The sequence below is a fragment of the Sinocyclocheilus rhinocerous genome, unplaced genomic scaffold (genome assembly GCF_001515625.1).
Source record: "Sinocyclocheilus rhinocerous isolate Xijiao unplaced genomic scaffold, SAMN03320098_v1.1 scaffold265, whole genome shotgun sequence".
In the NCBI taxonomy this organism is placed as follows: Eukaryota; Metazoa; Chordata; class Actinopteri; order Cypriniformes; family Cyprinidae; genus Sinocyclocheilus; species Sinocyclocheilus rhinocerous.
Window position 1 is genome coordinate 193,543 of NW_015645861.1, and position 14,613 is coordinate 208,155.

General features: G+C 32.7%; 1 protein-coding gene across 2 annotated transcripts in view; it reads right to left on the reverse strand.

Annotated features, from left to right (window-relative positions):
- The window catches only part of LOC107706937 (insulin-like growth factor 1 receptor), a 130,672-nt gene extending 124,263 nt beyond the window's left edge, over positions 1 to 6,409 (reverse strand). The window contains exons 1-2 of one of the 2 annotated variants that reach the window (XM_016510791.1): positions 6,393 to 6,409; positions 736 to 819 (exon numbers count right to left, since the gene is read on the reverse strand). In XM_016510791.1, the coding sequence (XP_016366277.1) occupies positions 736 to 817 (82 nt within the window). In that variant the 5' untranslated portion in view covers positions 818 to 819; positions 6,393 to 6,409. Of the gene's footprint in view, positions 1 to 735; positions 1,809 to 6,392 lie in introns of those variants that run through there. The other variant, XM_016510790.1, reaches the window with a different exon arrangement.
- Positions 6,410 to 14,613: the final 8,204 nt, after the last annotated feature.

Genomic DNA, 14,613 nt, shown 5'->3' on the forward strand with positions numbered 1-14,613 from the left:
CATCATATGACCCCTTTAAAGCTTTAAAAACCAGAACTTGAAATACACATTGAATTTTAAACTCTCAAGTCCAGTATGAAATCAGAATTATTAATGTATTAAGGACTGGCAGACAACTTAGAATATGGATAAACAACACTAATGCTTTTAAATATCTAATCTAGTATATTAAAAACCTGTTGGTTTGTGACCTAAATTAACCAGATACTGTCACCAAAATCTCCCATGCTGCCAACATGGTGGTGATAACTCAAATTTGACTTTCAAATGTAGATCTATATCTACAGGTGCACATAATGGCACTTGTGAACACAATTACACCACACTAGAATCCAATATTAGCATTAGTTGATAGATACGGTGGTAAAATACCCATAAAATCACTATTATAAATGGCAGTGTTAGCATGACCAAACTTGACTTTGTTGTGTTCTTTGACTTTGCATAGCCAAAACACTCAACAGACACCCCTGTGATGCATAATATGCGCGTTTCCATTTCTTTTCGTTTAAGAAACATTTAAAGGGAATGAAAGCAGAAAAACATGCAATTAAAAGCAAAGTAACAGGTTTAAAAACAGTTGGTCTGGATTTTGAGCCAGTTTTCCTGTCATACATTGCAAATGAAAGCTTAAAACACTTTGAAAACCAAACGAAAGTGAAGCTTTCTTAGACAAGCAACATTTATGATATGATGATCTAATCCAAATGCATCCATATCACTAGAATAACTTACTTTCTCCATGACAAAGGGTAGAGAGGACCAGGACCAGACCACAAAACAAGGTCCAATATCGCCTCTGTCTGCTAGACCTCATTCCTGTACAAAAACAAGGCAAACACTTGTTTTAAAAAATAAAGTAATTAAAAATATAACAAAGCAGGGGAGACAGCTCAACCCTTCAAAGTGGATGATGCTTGAAGTCTTGTCAGTACAAAAAATATCATCAAAGTTGTTTTTTCCAGCTTGGTGTCTCCTTATGGAGGGGGTGAAAACAAAAAAACAGATACACAGCAGCTGGAAATAATCAAACAAAACCAATTTCGTCCATCTTCGTGGTGTTTTTGATGGGATAAATGACCCTCCAGACACCCCAGTGAGATTATCCAGCAGACCCAGCCCGCTTTGCCCTCACCATGAGGCGGATTCAACCGCGCTGATTCTCGCGCTGCTTAACCGTGTTTAATGTTATTTTGGACAGCTTTTCCTCGTCGACATATGTGAAAATAACCCAGAAAAAAACGTAACGGCTCGATAATCCGCAATTCCATACTTCATGTCGTGGGAAAATTTGGAAAAACACGTTGTAGGTCTCCTCGCAGGCTGGTTTTAGCTGTAGTCCAGTGAAACCCGCTTAGACCCGCTGGCTAAAACAGTCTGGACTAGTGTGCCTATGTGTGTGTGATCTTCATCAGCTGCAAGAAGCCTAGCACTTCTCATCCAGCGTTCGTAAAGGCCTAAAATCGGTGGAGAAACTCCGAAAGATGCCAAATAATATCCGTCCAGGCTTTAAAATGGTCTCTCTCTGCCTCCCACCATCTTCAGTCTGAGATTTCAGACCTTGATTTTTCTCCCTTCAAGACGCGGGCAATGGAGGACACAGATGATGTGATGTGAGGGATCGGATCTGTGTTCATTTAGGAGATGTGAAGGATGTAGAGTAGATCCTGTAGTCTCTCTCCGTTGAATTGACGCTGTAAACAAGGCTCGATCTCTCTCTCTCTCTCTCTCTCTCTCTCTCACTCACACACACACTCATGCACTCACACACATAGTAGGCTAACGTTACGTTGGAGAAAGGTATGAGGGAAAACCCGGACTGGATCACGCACACGGAAAAGGGATTGGGATCTGATTTTGGAGGTTGCCAGTGAAAATACTTGAGCGCTGCTGGCGCTTCATAGGAGCTGCACTCTTGTCAAGTGAAATATTTATTTAGGCTATTTAATATTGATTACAATTATAGTCACATTTGTTTTTACTGAGAAGTTGCTAGTAAATTTCACAAATAATTACAAAGAAATGGCACACATTGGAGTTTTTTTTTTTTTATGATAATTTTGAAATAGTATTGTTTTATTCACTGTAATATTTTTTTACAGTATACCCAATTATATAAAACAGTATTACTATTGCATTTCTATAATACAAATAACAATTTCATATAATGTATGGTTACATTCTTACAAAAATGGCACTCATATCAGAAGAAAAAAAATATATTTATTGCAACAAGTTATAATTTTATTTATTTAAAACGACTTGTTTGTTTGATATTCATTTATTTAAATTCTATTCACAAAGAAAAAAAAGAATGTATTTTTTTCTACAAGAGATCATATTTACAATATTTATTTATAATAATATTTATTTATTATAATAATAATTAATTATAAAAAGGTATTCATTCATTCATTTATTAATTAATTAATTAATTTATGTATTTATTTATTTTTTAGGCTATGTATGTTACATTCACGCAGATTAAAGTATCACATTTTCATGTATTTTTCGTACCATTCCTGCTACAGTCTCAAACACACAGTAAACAGCAAGTTTATTGTAAGGCCTCTTTTGGGAATCAGATGCAGCACTTGTAATTTTGTCTCACAAAGCACACACTGTTCTGCTGGTGGGAAACACTCATGCAATATGATGTCATAATATGACATAATTGGTTTCATCCATAATTAATACAAACTCATATAGCATGATTTTGCATTTTTAAACAATAATAAATACTAAATATGCTATTTTATATAAAATATTAATATTATGATTTTAAAATAATACTATTTACAATATAATAATAATAATAACTTTTCACGTTGAAGTCGATTGCTCTGTTGCAAAGTAAAAATAAATTACAAGTCATTAAGAAGATACAGTGAGTGCGGATCCTTTATGTGAAAGTGATGCTACTGATCGATCTACACACCCAAAACTAAAGTCGAGCGCAGTGATTTACATTTTTTTGTCATGTTGAAATCAATAAACATTGCAGCAAAATCTAAAATAAATTATTTTAAAAATGAGATAAAAAAGTCAAATGAAACTTTATAATACAATTAATTCTCTCTTAATAGTAAGATAAATGTTGCATTATTTATATAAACTAGTTTACATATAAGCTACATTTGGTCCTTATTTCCTTTAAAGAGCTCTTGGTTTGGTTTTCAGGCTTTGGTTGAGGTTGTATGTACTAATGTCAGTCTGTTCCTCATCATTGAGTCATTGCACAAATAACAGCAGGTTTAGGTTACTTACTGAAAGCAATATTAACTCAAAACCAAAAGCAATGGCGTTGGGCTACTAGACAAATTATATACATTTAACACTGACACATTATGAGCTGAAACATCATAATGAATAGTTCCATTAAGCTGTTTTCTTTGAGACACGGCAAAATATGAGACTCAACGAATGACACATCATCTAGTCATACACTACATGTCTAGACAAGGAGCGCACAGACACGGTTTTAGGAAAATGTTCATACTGTAAGTAGGTGCTTCTGACCTGGTATAGAAGTCTTAAAGAATGGTCCACCCAAAAATGGAAATTTGCTGAAAATGTACTTACTGATGCCACTCCATCGATTTACATCTTGTGAAGTGAAAAGTTGTGCGTTTGTAAGAAACTAATCCATCATTAATACGTTTTAACTTCAAACCATTGCTTCAGGCTAAAATACAATACAGGAGTGGTGTGGATTACTTGTGGATTACTGTGATGTTTTTATCAGCTGTTTGGACTCTCATTCTGACAGCACCCATTCACTGCAGAACATCCATTGGTGAGCAAGTGATTGAATGATACATTTCTCCAAATCAGTTCTGATGAAGAAACAAACAAACTACATCTTGGATGATCTGAGGGTGAGTACATTTTCAGCAGTTTAATAAGTGAAACTGCTATCACTTTTTATAAAACAATATATTTTATAATAATATAAACATTACTACATGTCTAGACAAGGAGTGCACAGACACGGTTTTAGGAAAATGTTCATACTGTAAGTAGGTGCTTCTGACCTGGTATAGAAGTCTTAAAGAATAGTCCACCCAAAAATGGAAATTTGCTGAAAATGTACTTACTGATGCCACTCCATCGATTTACATCTTGTGAAGTGAAAAGTTGTGCGTTTGTAAGAAACTAATCCATCATTAATACGTTTTAACTTCAAACCATTGCTTCAGGCTAAAATACAATACAGGAGTGGTGTGGATTACTTGTGGATTACTGTGATGTTTTTATCAGCTGTTTGGACTCTCATTCTGACAGCACCCATTCACTGCAGAACATCCATTGGTGAGCAAGTGATTGAATGATACATTTCTCCAAATCAGTTCTGATGAAGAAACAAACAAACTACATCTTGGATGATCTGAGGGTGAGTACATTTTCAGCAGTTTAATAAGTGAAACTGCTATCACTTTTTATAAAACAATATATTTTATAATAATATAAACATTACATCAATAGTGTTTTTGAGTGTGTTAGAGCATCTAGACAAAATAAAGTTAATTAACAGAATGTTTGCATGCTTTGAAGTAACAGAGCTTGCACATACTAATTTTGTTATCTGAATTTTGTGCTTGAAAATGTAAACAAATTAAATTTATGATATGATGATTCATACAAATTTCATCAACTATGAGATCCAATGAGTATTTAATAAACAGTATTTAATAAACAGCCGTAGACATTTTTTTAACTGGCTGAATTCATCAGCTGCTCCACAGCGTTCAACACTCACCAGATTTTCCATACAATGACTATCATGGAGTGATTAATATCAGCCAAGGAAAATCATGTCATGCAAATGTGTTGAAGATTAAAAAAACAAGGAAAACCTGAAGCACTTACACATTCAAATGCAATGTTCAGTGTAGACAAATTAGCCCTGACTCTGAACACCGTATTGTATATCAATAAAACTGTACACCTCATAAAAGATGTGAAAAACAAATCTATTTTGGAATCACTTTATTAGGTTCAGAAGTCTATAACCCTTTAAATCTCTCAGGAGGAAAAGTGTGAAATCTTATCTGTAATAACATATATACATTTAAAAATAATAATAATTTGGTACTTATTGCTTTTGCTCACAACACAAAACAAAGAATAAAAACTGTGAAAAGACAACATACATTAACCATGACAATATTTGAGCAGGTGAAGCAGCAAATTTATAGGTCTTGCATAAGTAAATATTTATACATATTCACATACGGTATATACATTTTAAATTAATAATATAAACATATAAAATAAAATATAACTGAATTTATAATAATAATAATAATTAAAAAATGTCTAAAGTAAAACAAAATGAATAAAATATAATTATTTATACTTACAAAACATTGGCATATGCATTTGAAAAAAAAAAGATAAATAATAATATAAAATGAAAATAAAATAAAAAACACATCCAATAAATAAATAAATAAGTGCATAAAATACGTGCATAATCATGAATATTTTCATCCTTCCACATTATGTTGTCCGTGACAATAATACTAACAGTAATCATTTTAAAATACATCTAAAATAAAACAAAATGAAAATAAATAAAGTAAATAAATAAAAAAAAACTGCATAATCATGAATATTTTCAAAACTCCACATTATAGTGTCCATGAAAAGAATAATAACTTAAAAATACATATAAAATAAAACCAAATTAAATTACAGCAATTTAAAAAAAGATAAAAAGTCAAAATCTATGATTACACTAACCACGATCACAAACGGAGCACAAATTCTGGAGTATATTAGGTAGAGACAGCGGTCAGTAAGCTGAATGGGCATTATTCCTTTTGAGATGATCCAAAACCAATTCTTTTAGGCATAAAAATTTATAAATAGTACAATTAACTGCCTTCCGATACTGAAGATCATCATTTAACCCTGTGGCTGATACGGTCCGTTTTCAAACAAACAGGAGATACAGAGCACAGCAAGCTCAGGGTTTGTTTGGATATTGGTGGTTCTTTCTCTAATGAAACAAGAAAAGCCTTTTTGCCAAAGTATAATCCGTGACAGTCTTGATTATCAGCATAATTACAGAGCTCTTTCGGCCCAAAGAGGAGAGCACAAAAGAACTGTGTTAACGCGGCACAAATAACTCGATCCTGGCACAAACATTTAAGCCCTTGTCACATTTCGAAAATTATAGGGAGAGAGCACACATACACCCATTAAACAATAGACTGTACATCAACGGCCACCCAAGACTACAACTACAGCGATCCAGCCTCCAATGAGCACAAACTGTACCAGCGTGCCCTTCCGATCTCCCCACCTGCTCAATGTTTTGCCTGTCCTCTTGCATTTGTTAAATCCTCATAAACCGTCCCCATAAAGACGGCACACAGCCCACCTACCTCGAGCGCCTCTTGTTGCTTTAATTCTCTCTCTGCGCTCAAGTGGAAATAAATGTGTTTACCACCAGCGGGTCACACATGCTAATGAGCCACTGTTTGTTTTTGAGGAGGAATGGAATTCGGGATGAGATGGGAAAAGGGGTGAAAAATTATAAATGTGCCCCAATGTCACGAGGTTTTAATTAATAAGTTATCAAATTATAATTTTTGGATAAGATCATATCTATATGATATGATAGATAGATATGATAGACAACAGTGTGTTCGAGTAGGCAATAAAATTTCACAATTACTCACTAATTCGGTTGGTGTACCTCAAGGTTCAATATTAGGTCCTTTGTTATTCAGTTTGTATATTAATGACTTGCCTGATGATTGTGCACCTATTGTAAACTGTCAGATGTATGCTGATGATACAGTTATATACCTGCATGCTAAAAGTAAAAAGCAAGCTAAAGAAGAATAGTCAGCAGAAATGGTTAATATTACTAATTGGTTAAAAAAAAAATCATGTGTACATCTTAATGTTAGTAAAACTGTATGTGTGTTTTTTCAAAGTCTGCAAATAGAGATCCGGACCCAGATGTTACATTAGCAGGTAGAAGGTTATCAGTAGTCCATGAGTATAAATTGACTCGCAACTTACATTTACAAAACAAGTTTAAAAATTTGGGAATATAATTAAATTTAATTTGGCAAATTTTAGACATATTAGGAATAATTTAACTACTGAGGCTTCAAAGTTATATATTAATGCTATGATCTTTTCACACATGAATTACTGTCTCACCAGTTGGACGGGACTACTTTACAACCAATAGAAGACTCCATAAACAGGCTTTGAAAACATTGGATAAAAGGTCTAATTCATATCATCACTGTACAATTTTATCTAAATATGGGTTTTTAAACTGGGACAATATGATTAAATTTGCAGATATTTTACTTGTGTACAAAATTTTGCACAGTATGTCCCCACCTCCTTCATTTGGAAAGTTTTCTCAATATTTTCTTAATCATTTTTCTCAATATTTTGATTTTTTTTTTTTGCACCCTCAGATTCCAGATATTCAAATAGTTGTATCTCGGCCAAATATTGTCCTATCCTAACCATACATCAATAGAAAGCTTATTTATTCAGCTTTCAGATGATGTATAAATCTTAATTTAGAAAAATTGGCCCCCATGGCAGAAACAAGCTTTGACAATACAAAACTCATTCGTGTTGCCAGATCTTGGTAAAAAAAAAAAAAAACAAGCCCATAATAAACATAAACAAATCCAAATGCTTTACATTGAAAATAAGACCAAAATATCACAACCTGCACCTGCCCAATTTAACTCCATAAACTTCATCGCTTTATGACCTGAGTTCAAAAGCACTTATACATAAACAAGTCCAAATGTTTTACATTGAAAATAAGACCAAAATCTGACATTTTTACTGTACATTACTGCCATATGTACAGTGTACATCAATTTGACATAGTCACCACTGACAAGCTATTTCTAAATATATTGTAGAAACTTAATTTTCTGTAAAGCTGCTTTGCAACGATTGTATTGTGAAAAGCACTATACAAATAAACTTGAATTGAATTATACAATAGGTGGATATGGCAACACTTTAAGAAAGCAAACAAGTTTACTCTGTCAATGGTGGTTTAGTTAAAATTGCAGAACCTAATGAATCTTTGGTCAATATAATGTTACTTTGGTCAAAAAGAGTGGATATTGCTATGGTTACTATGGAAATCATCACAATTTTGAATTGTGTCGCATACAAACACTGAACAATAATTTAGGGGGATTCACTCCCGTATTAAAAGCAGCTGTCACTCCTGACACTTTACAGTGTGTGACCTAAGAGATATATGAACTGTTTACTGAAAAGTTCTTTGGAGAACCTAAAATGCTTCTTATATGGCACTGCTGCGAAAGCTCCTTTTTGGAACTTTTATTTTTAAGCGTGAATCAAACACAAAAATACGCAATTCGGAATTAATGGAAAGCTTTGGCCTTTGTGCTGACCCATATAAGTAGTGTATTATGAAATGCCTTACTAAGAATCTCCTTGAGAATGATTCTAGGGAGGGTTTTTTCCCTTCTTTCCAGGAATCAAGCGAGCAGTCAGACTGCGGCAGACGAAGGCAAAGATTAGTAATCCTGTCGTATCTGAAGTATATAACCAGGCTGACTGACTGTTGGCTAAACAACACGTTGGTATTTTAGTTATTGTGCAAGTCGTGGGTCATTTCGATATCAAAGGCTTGTGATCAAGGGTTCCCCTCACAAAAACACTTCAAACACTACACTTTTAGTAAGATGGTCTGTACAGTCGCTGGGCCAATAAGTATTATGTTGTAGGGATGCATAGTATTACACTCAGACTGCATTACACTAATGCAATTCACTCTGCAGCTAGGCGTGATTCATAATACTGGCATGATGACAAACCAAAGCACTGGAATAGAGTCCCTTCTAACCCAAAAAGGCGTTATAAAAATCACTCTGGAACTAATTGGATATTATGTTACTAGTCCAATGCAATAAATTACAATTTAACCCACATATTTATTTGTAGAGACTTGGCCAAGTTGTATTCCGAGTTAATTTGTTAGTCTGACCAGCAGAGGGCGCCACAAAACAAAATCACAGCCTTCACCGCTGGACCGAAACAATTGATGGATGCAAGTAGATGTCAATTTGAGAGAGAGAGAGAGAGAGAGAGCAAGAGCATTTCTTACATGTACTGTTGTGCAATTAAAAAAATTTTATTTTATTTTTTATTATTATTATTTTTTCTTTCTTTTTAACAATGTCTTTAATATTTTTCTTGTTTCTGGGAAAAAAAGGGGGAAAAAAAAAAGTACACGTACTTATTTACTTAATTATTTTACATATCTATTGTTGTTTTGTTTATGTATTATATAATTGTTTATTCCTTATTCATGTAATGGACAATGCTTTGGCAATACTGTGCAAGTCATGCCAATAAAGCTCATTTGAATTTGAATTTGAATTTGAGAGAGAGAGAGAGAGAGAGAAGGAAATCCATCACTCACTTTGATTTCAAAATGCCAAGAAGGGGTGGTTGTTTTTGAACTTCATAGCTTTATAGCTCCTGTCTTATGCTGTAGTGCAGTGGTTCCCAATCCTGGTCCTGGAGAACCCCCAACACTGCACATTTTAGATGTCTCCCTATTCAAACACACCTGATTCAACTCATCAGCTCATTGGTAAAGACTCCAAGACCTCAAATGTGAGTGGCAACCAAGAGAGACACCAAAAACGTGCAGTGTTGGGGGTTCTCCAGGACCAGGATTGGGAACCACTGCGTAGTGTGTTCAGTGCTGCAGTGGATTAATGCTCATGTTAATCACCACTTGACCATCAGACAAGCTGTATATAAACTCATAAAAAGACACTGTCATACATTTTTGTATTCTAGGCATGTAAGTAACTTTGATGGTGTTATGAATTCAACAAAAGGCAATAAGTTCAGCCAAATGTCACAATTTTGGATTAAAAATGACATTTCACAGCACAGAGAATGATATTAATGAATTCAGCATGAGCAAGGAATGTGAAAAGTGTAAGGAGAATCATCAGACTCTCTGGACAGGAACTCTGGATTTCACACTAGGAGGAAAAGTTTGTTCAGAAAAGAGAGAGAAAATAAAAAGAGAAAATAACAAAAAGACGTTAAAATTTGTGACTGATGTTAAAAAAAATTAAAAATCACGGACATAAAGGATATATTTTTTTACTCAACACTAAGTGCCTCAAACAAATGATTAAAAAAGGTTATGTTGCAAATCTTTCTCTAGTTTGGATATACACTAAATAAAGGAATTTGTTGGAGACATGGCTTTCCATGTTGTGTGGTGAAGTTTTTTTTTTTTTTACCATTGTGTGATTATCAGCCAATAACATGAGTGTAAAATCTGCTTCCTTATTTGGATATTTGTTTCATTTATAATGCACATTTCTGTTTGCAAATATTTTTAATGAATTTAGAAAAAATGTATGCAAAAAAAGTGTTATATGTACACATATACATTTTTATTTAATTATACATTTAGAATTCACAGAGGGCTCAAACATTTTGAAAAATCCACTTGCGAAGAACTTCTAAATATAAAGGTAGCTACATATTTCCAGCTATGTTTTTTATTATTTATGTGTGTGAAAAATATTAAGTATGACATACAACAAAATAAAATAATTATTTCTATAATTATAGTTGGCTATACTATTTATACACAGAGGGACTATCAAACTTCTTAAAATATGATGATCCTCCTCCTCTGAAGGACCCTTCTCCTAAATTTAAAACATAAAAGCAGCTACATATTTTCAGCTAAATAAATAAATAAATAAAATCAAAGACAACAAAATGAAATAACTATTTCTATAATTCTAGTACTATTTACATATTCACAAACTTTTTGAAGAATATTATGATCCTCTTGCGTATAACCCTCTTCCTACATTTTAAATAAAAAGGTAACTATGGTAACTATATATATATATATATAGTATATATATATATATATATATGACAACAAAATGAAATGATAATTTCTGAAATTAAATAATTGGCTTTTATATTGTCTTGGCACAAAAGCAAATTATTAAAATATTTTCTGGAAAATATAGAATTTTTTTATTTGACAGCATATTTGATATTAACACTTGTCACTTTTTGCACAAAACAATATGCAGATTTTTTTTTTTTCTAAAAATAAATTAATTTTATTATCAAATAAAAAGTAATAAAATTAAACTATCATGATTTCTGAATGTCTTTAGAAAGCAGAATGAAATAGAAATTTGGTGAATGTGAACAAAAAAACAATGTGAAAGCCTTAAAAAATGCAACTATTAAAAGTATTAGCACCTAGGCCTATTATTATAGTATTGTAAAAGGTAAACAAGCTATTATATGCCACCTACTTTGCTCTACGATTCACAAGAGTCAACAGCTCGATTCATGCCAGTCCTTAGACATTAATAATGAAAAACACGAGAGAAATGTTTCTAAATGCAAAACTCTGCACTTACTCATCGCCATTCACTCTAGCGCACACAATCCAAGAGAAAGAACGCCACAATAAACAACAGAACTTGAAAGACAAGAAGACAAAAAACTTCTCACAAGTGCCCTTCTGATCAAATCGAGAAAAATCCCGCAGCTAAAGTCACTTAGTGAAAGAGGTTACATAACACACAATAACAGACACAGTGCCAGCCGTCAATAACTGCAGAGTTCAGAGACAGAAAGATCTGCTCTGCTCTAATCTGCTCTCAGAGGTGAACAGAGTCAGGCGAGGTATTCTAAGGGTCCAAATGACCATCTTGCATTCATTTTCACACAGGAAATGAGAATCATGTGTTTTGAGGCCAAGGTATTTGAACTTAACCGCCATGAATCACAGAGACCAAAATGTTCTGCTTTTTCCTGTCAGTGGTGAAATTCTTTTGTGAAACTAGAGGAGTACTAACCAGTTTAACCATACTGTCCAATTCTGTCACAATCAGCACATTTCTTTTTCAAATATTTACAGCCATTGTTTTATTTTTCATACATACAAAGCATAAGACATTAACTTAATAATAGGCATTCTGCCATTATTTATTCATCCTAGTGTTATTTCAGTATCATTGATAAAAAAAAAATACTATTATAAAAAATACTATTATAGTTTTTGCTAACATTTGAACTAGATTTTATTTTTGTTTTCTGTTTTCACTTTAATTTTAGTTAAAGTTTTAGTCATTATACTGTGTGTTTTTGCCATTTTTATTATTTTAGATTTGTCCATATTCATTTTTATTTATTAGTTTTATTTTATTTAGTTTTAGTTCTTTTAGTACTTCAAGTTAAAATAAACGAAAATAAGAAATAAAACAATTAAAGATGTACTAATTTTGCTGTTTTTGTCATTTTTATTTGTTTTTTTTAGTGTTCATACAGATTTCATGAATTTTTATTTATTAGTTTGTTTAATTAGTTTAGAGTTATATTATAAAAAAAATTGAGAAATAAAATAAATGTTATATATAAGATTTATTTTATTTCAAGTAGCATGTTTTTAATTTAATTTGATTTTTTTAAAACTATAATAACTGACTCATCCTCAAGTCTTCCCCCGAAACCTGTATGGCTTTTTTTTTGTCTGTGGAACACAAAATATTTCAGTATTTCAGTTCAGTATTTCAGTTCAGTATTCAGTATTTCAAGTTTCAACGTTTTTTGTCCACACAATTAAATTCAATAAAAACGTCTGGCAAATAAACGGCCATAGAAGAGACCATCTAATTAAAGTACATTTTGTTTTAATTTAAAGGGACAGTTCACCCAAAAATGAAAATTAGCCCATAAATTACTCACCCTCAAGTCATCCTAGGTGTATATGACTTTCTTCTTTCAGACGAATCCAGTCGGAGTTATATTAAAAATAGTCTTTGATCTTTCAAGCTGTTTAATGCCACTCAGAGGTGTTGCATGCATCAGTCCAAAAGAAGTTAAATAAAAAGCGCCAATCCTTAATAAAAAGTGTCTCACACGGCTCCAGGGGGTGAACAAAGGCCTCCTGTAGCGAATCAATGCGTTTTTGTAAGAAAAATGTCCATATTCAATTAAACAGCTTGAAAGATCAAAGACAATTTTTTATATAACTCCGACTGGATTCGTCTGAAAGAAGAAAGTCATATACACCTAGGATGACTTGAGGGTGAGTAATTTATGGGCTAATTTTCATTCTTGAGTGAACTAACCCTTTAAGAGCTGTATAAATCTGAAACTGACGATGTTGAAGTAATACACTGGCATGGAAAAAGCATTTGGAAATGTGTCTTTCTGAAGGGTTATACAGAAAACAGTGAAGAAACTAGTGAAAATCACCAATTGAAAGGACCTATATATAGCCACCATAATGAGAATTAATACTTCTGTCATTCATTCGTTCTATGAGTGGCCTGTAAATATATAACATTTTGGTTCTTCTTACTAAGTACACATGAAATAGATCATGATTTATGGCAAGTTTCTCAAACTTTCTGTACTTTGGAAATGAGGAAAAGTTTGGAAAAGTAGCAAGCAAAAACAAGGTACCTCAAAATGAACCTCAGACAACAACCAAAACATAAACTGAGGTATATTTAGGTATTATTTATCTGCACGTACTGCCTTTTCAAGCCTTAGCTTATGTGTGCATTTGATGCAAACTGTACTTTCATGTTAGCCACTTAAAGAGTGTCTTTAAAGCTGTGATTTTTTGGTTATTGCAGTTTGAATCACATAACAGCAGGACTTGCAGGAAATTGCTTTTCTTTGCAGGAAATATCCCTGGAGATGCTTTATAACTCCATCGCCAGTTAATAGAGGTAGAATACGATCTCTAACCTATATTAGGTGCAACGCTTTAGTATGTGCAACAACGCATATTCACCCTTCAAAACTTCATCAGACAATTCCCATCAGATTTAGAGTTGAAGTTATCATAACTCGTTTGAATATGAGGTTCACTTCTGGTTGTGGACATTTCCATCAAGGCTTTCTCTCTGTTTATCTGATTCAGCTGAAATGCTTTATTGTATCCTGTTGGGAAAACACTATTACATGCATACTGAGAACAGATGAGTTTCTATGAAATTCAATCTGCTTGTTAATTTTTGCCATAAATTCCACCCTGATCTTTGTTGCATTTTAACATTTAAGCTATTTGAAATGTGCTCTTTAACATTTGCATTTAGCAATTCATCAAAATGTGCATTACTTTTATTCAGCAAGGATGCATTAAATTGATTAAAATAGACAGTAATTTCGAATTTTCCATTAATCCAATTATCCTGAAAAAAGTATTCTGGTTTCCACAAGCAGCATAACTGATTTTAATATTGATAATATAATAAATGTTTCTTGAGCGTCAAATCAGTATATTATAATGATTTCTGAAGGATCATGTGACACTGAAGACTAAAGTAATGATGCTGAAAATTCAGCTCTGCATTAAAGGAATACATTACACTCAACTAGAAATGATATTCAAATAGAAAACACTTATTCACATAATAGTGTTTTCACAGTATTTTTGATCAAATAATTGCTGCTTGAGTACATATATAATTGCACATACTTAGGGTTAGTGATTTTGAGCAAGTATTAAACTTTGTCTGTTTTTGATGTATTGATGATTATGTTTTCCTAAAGGGA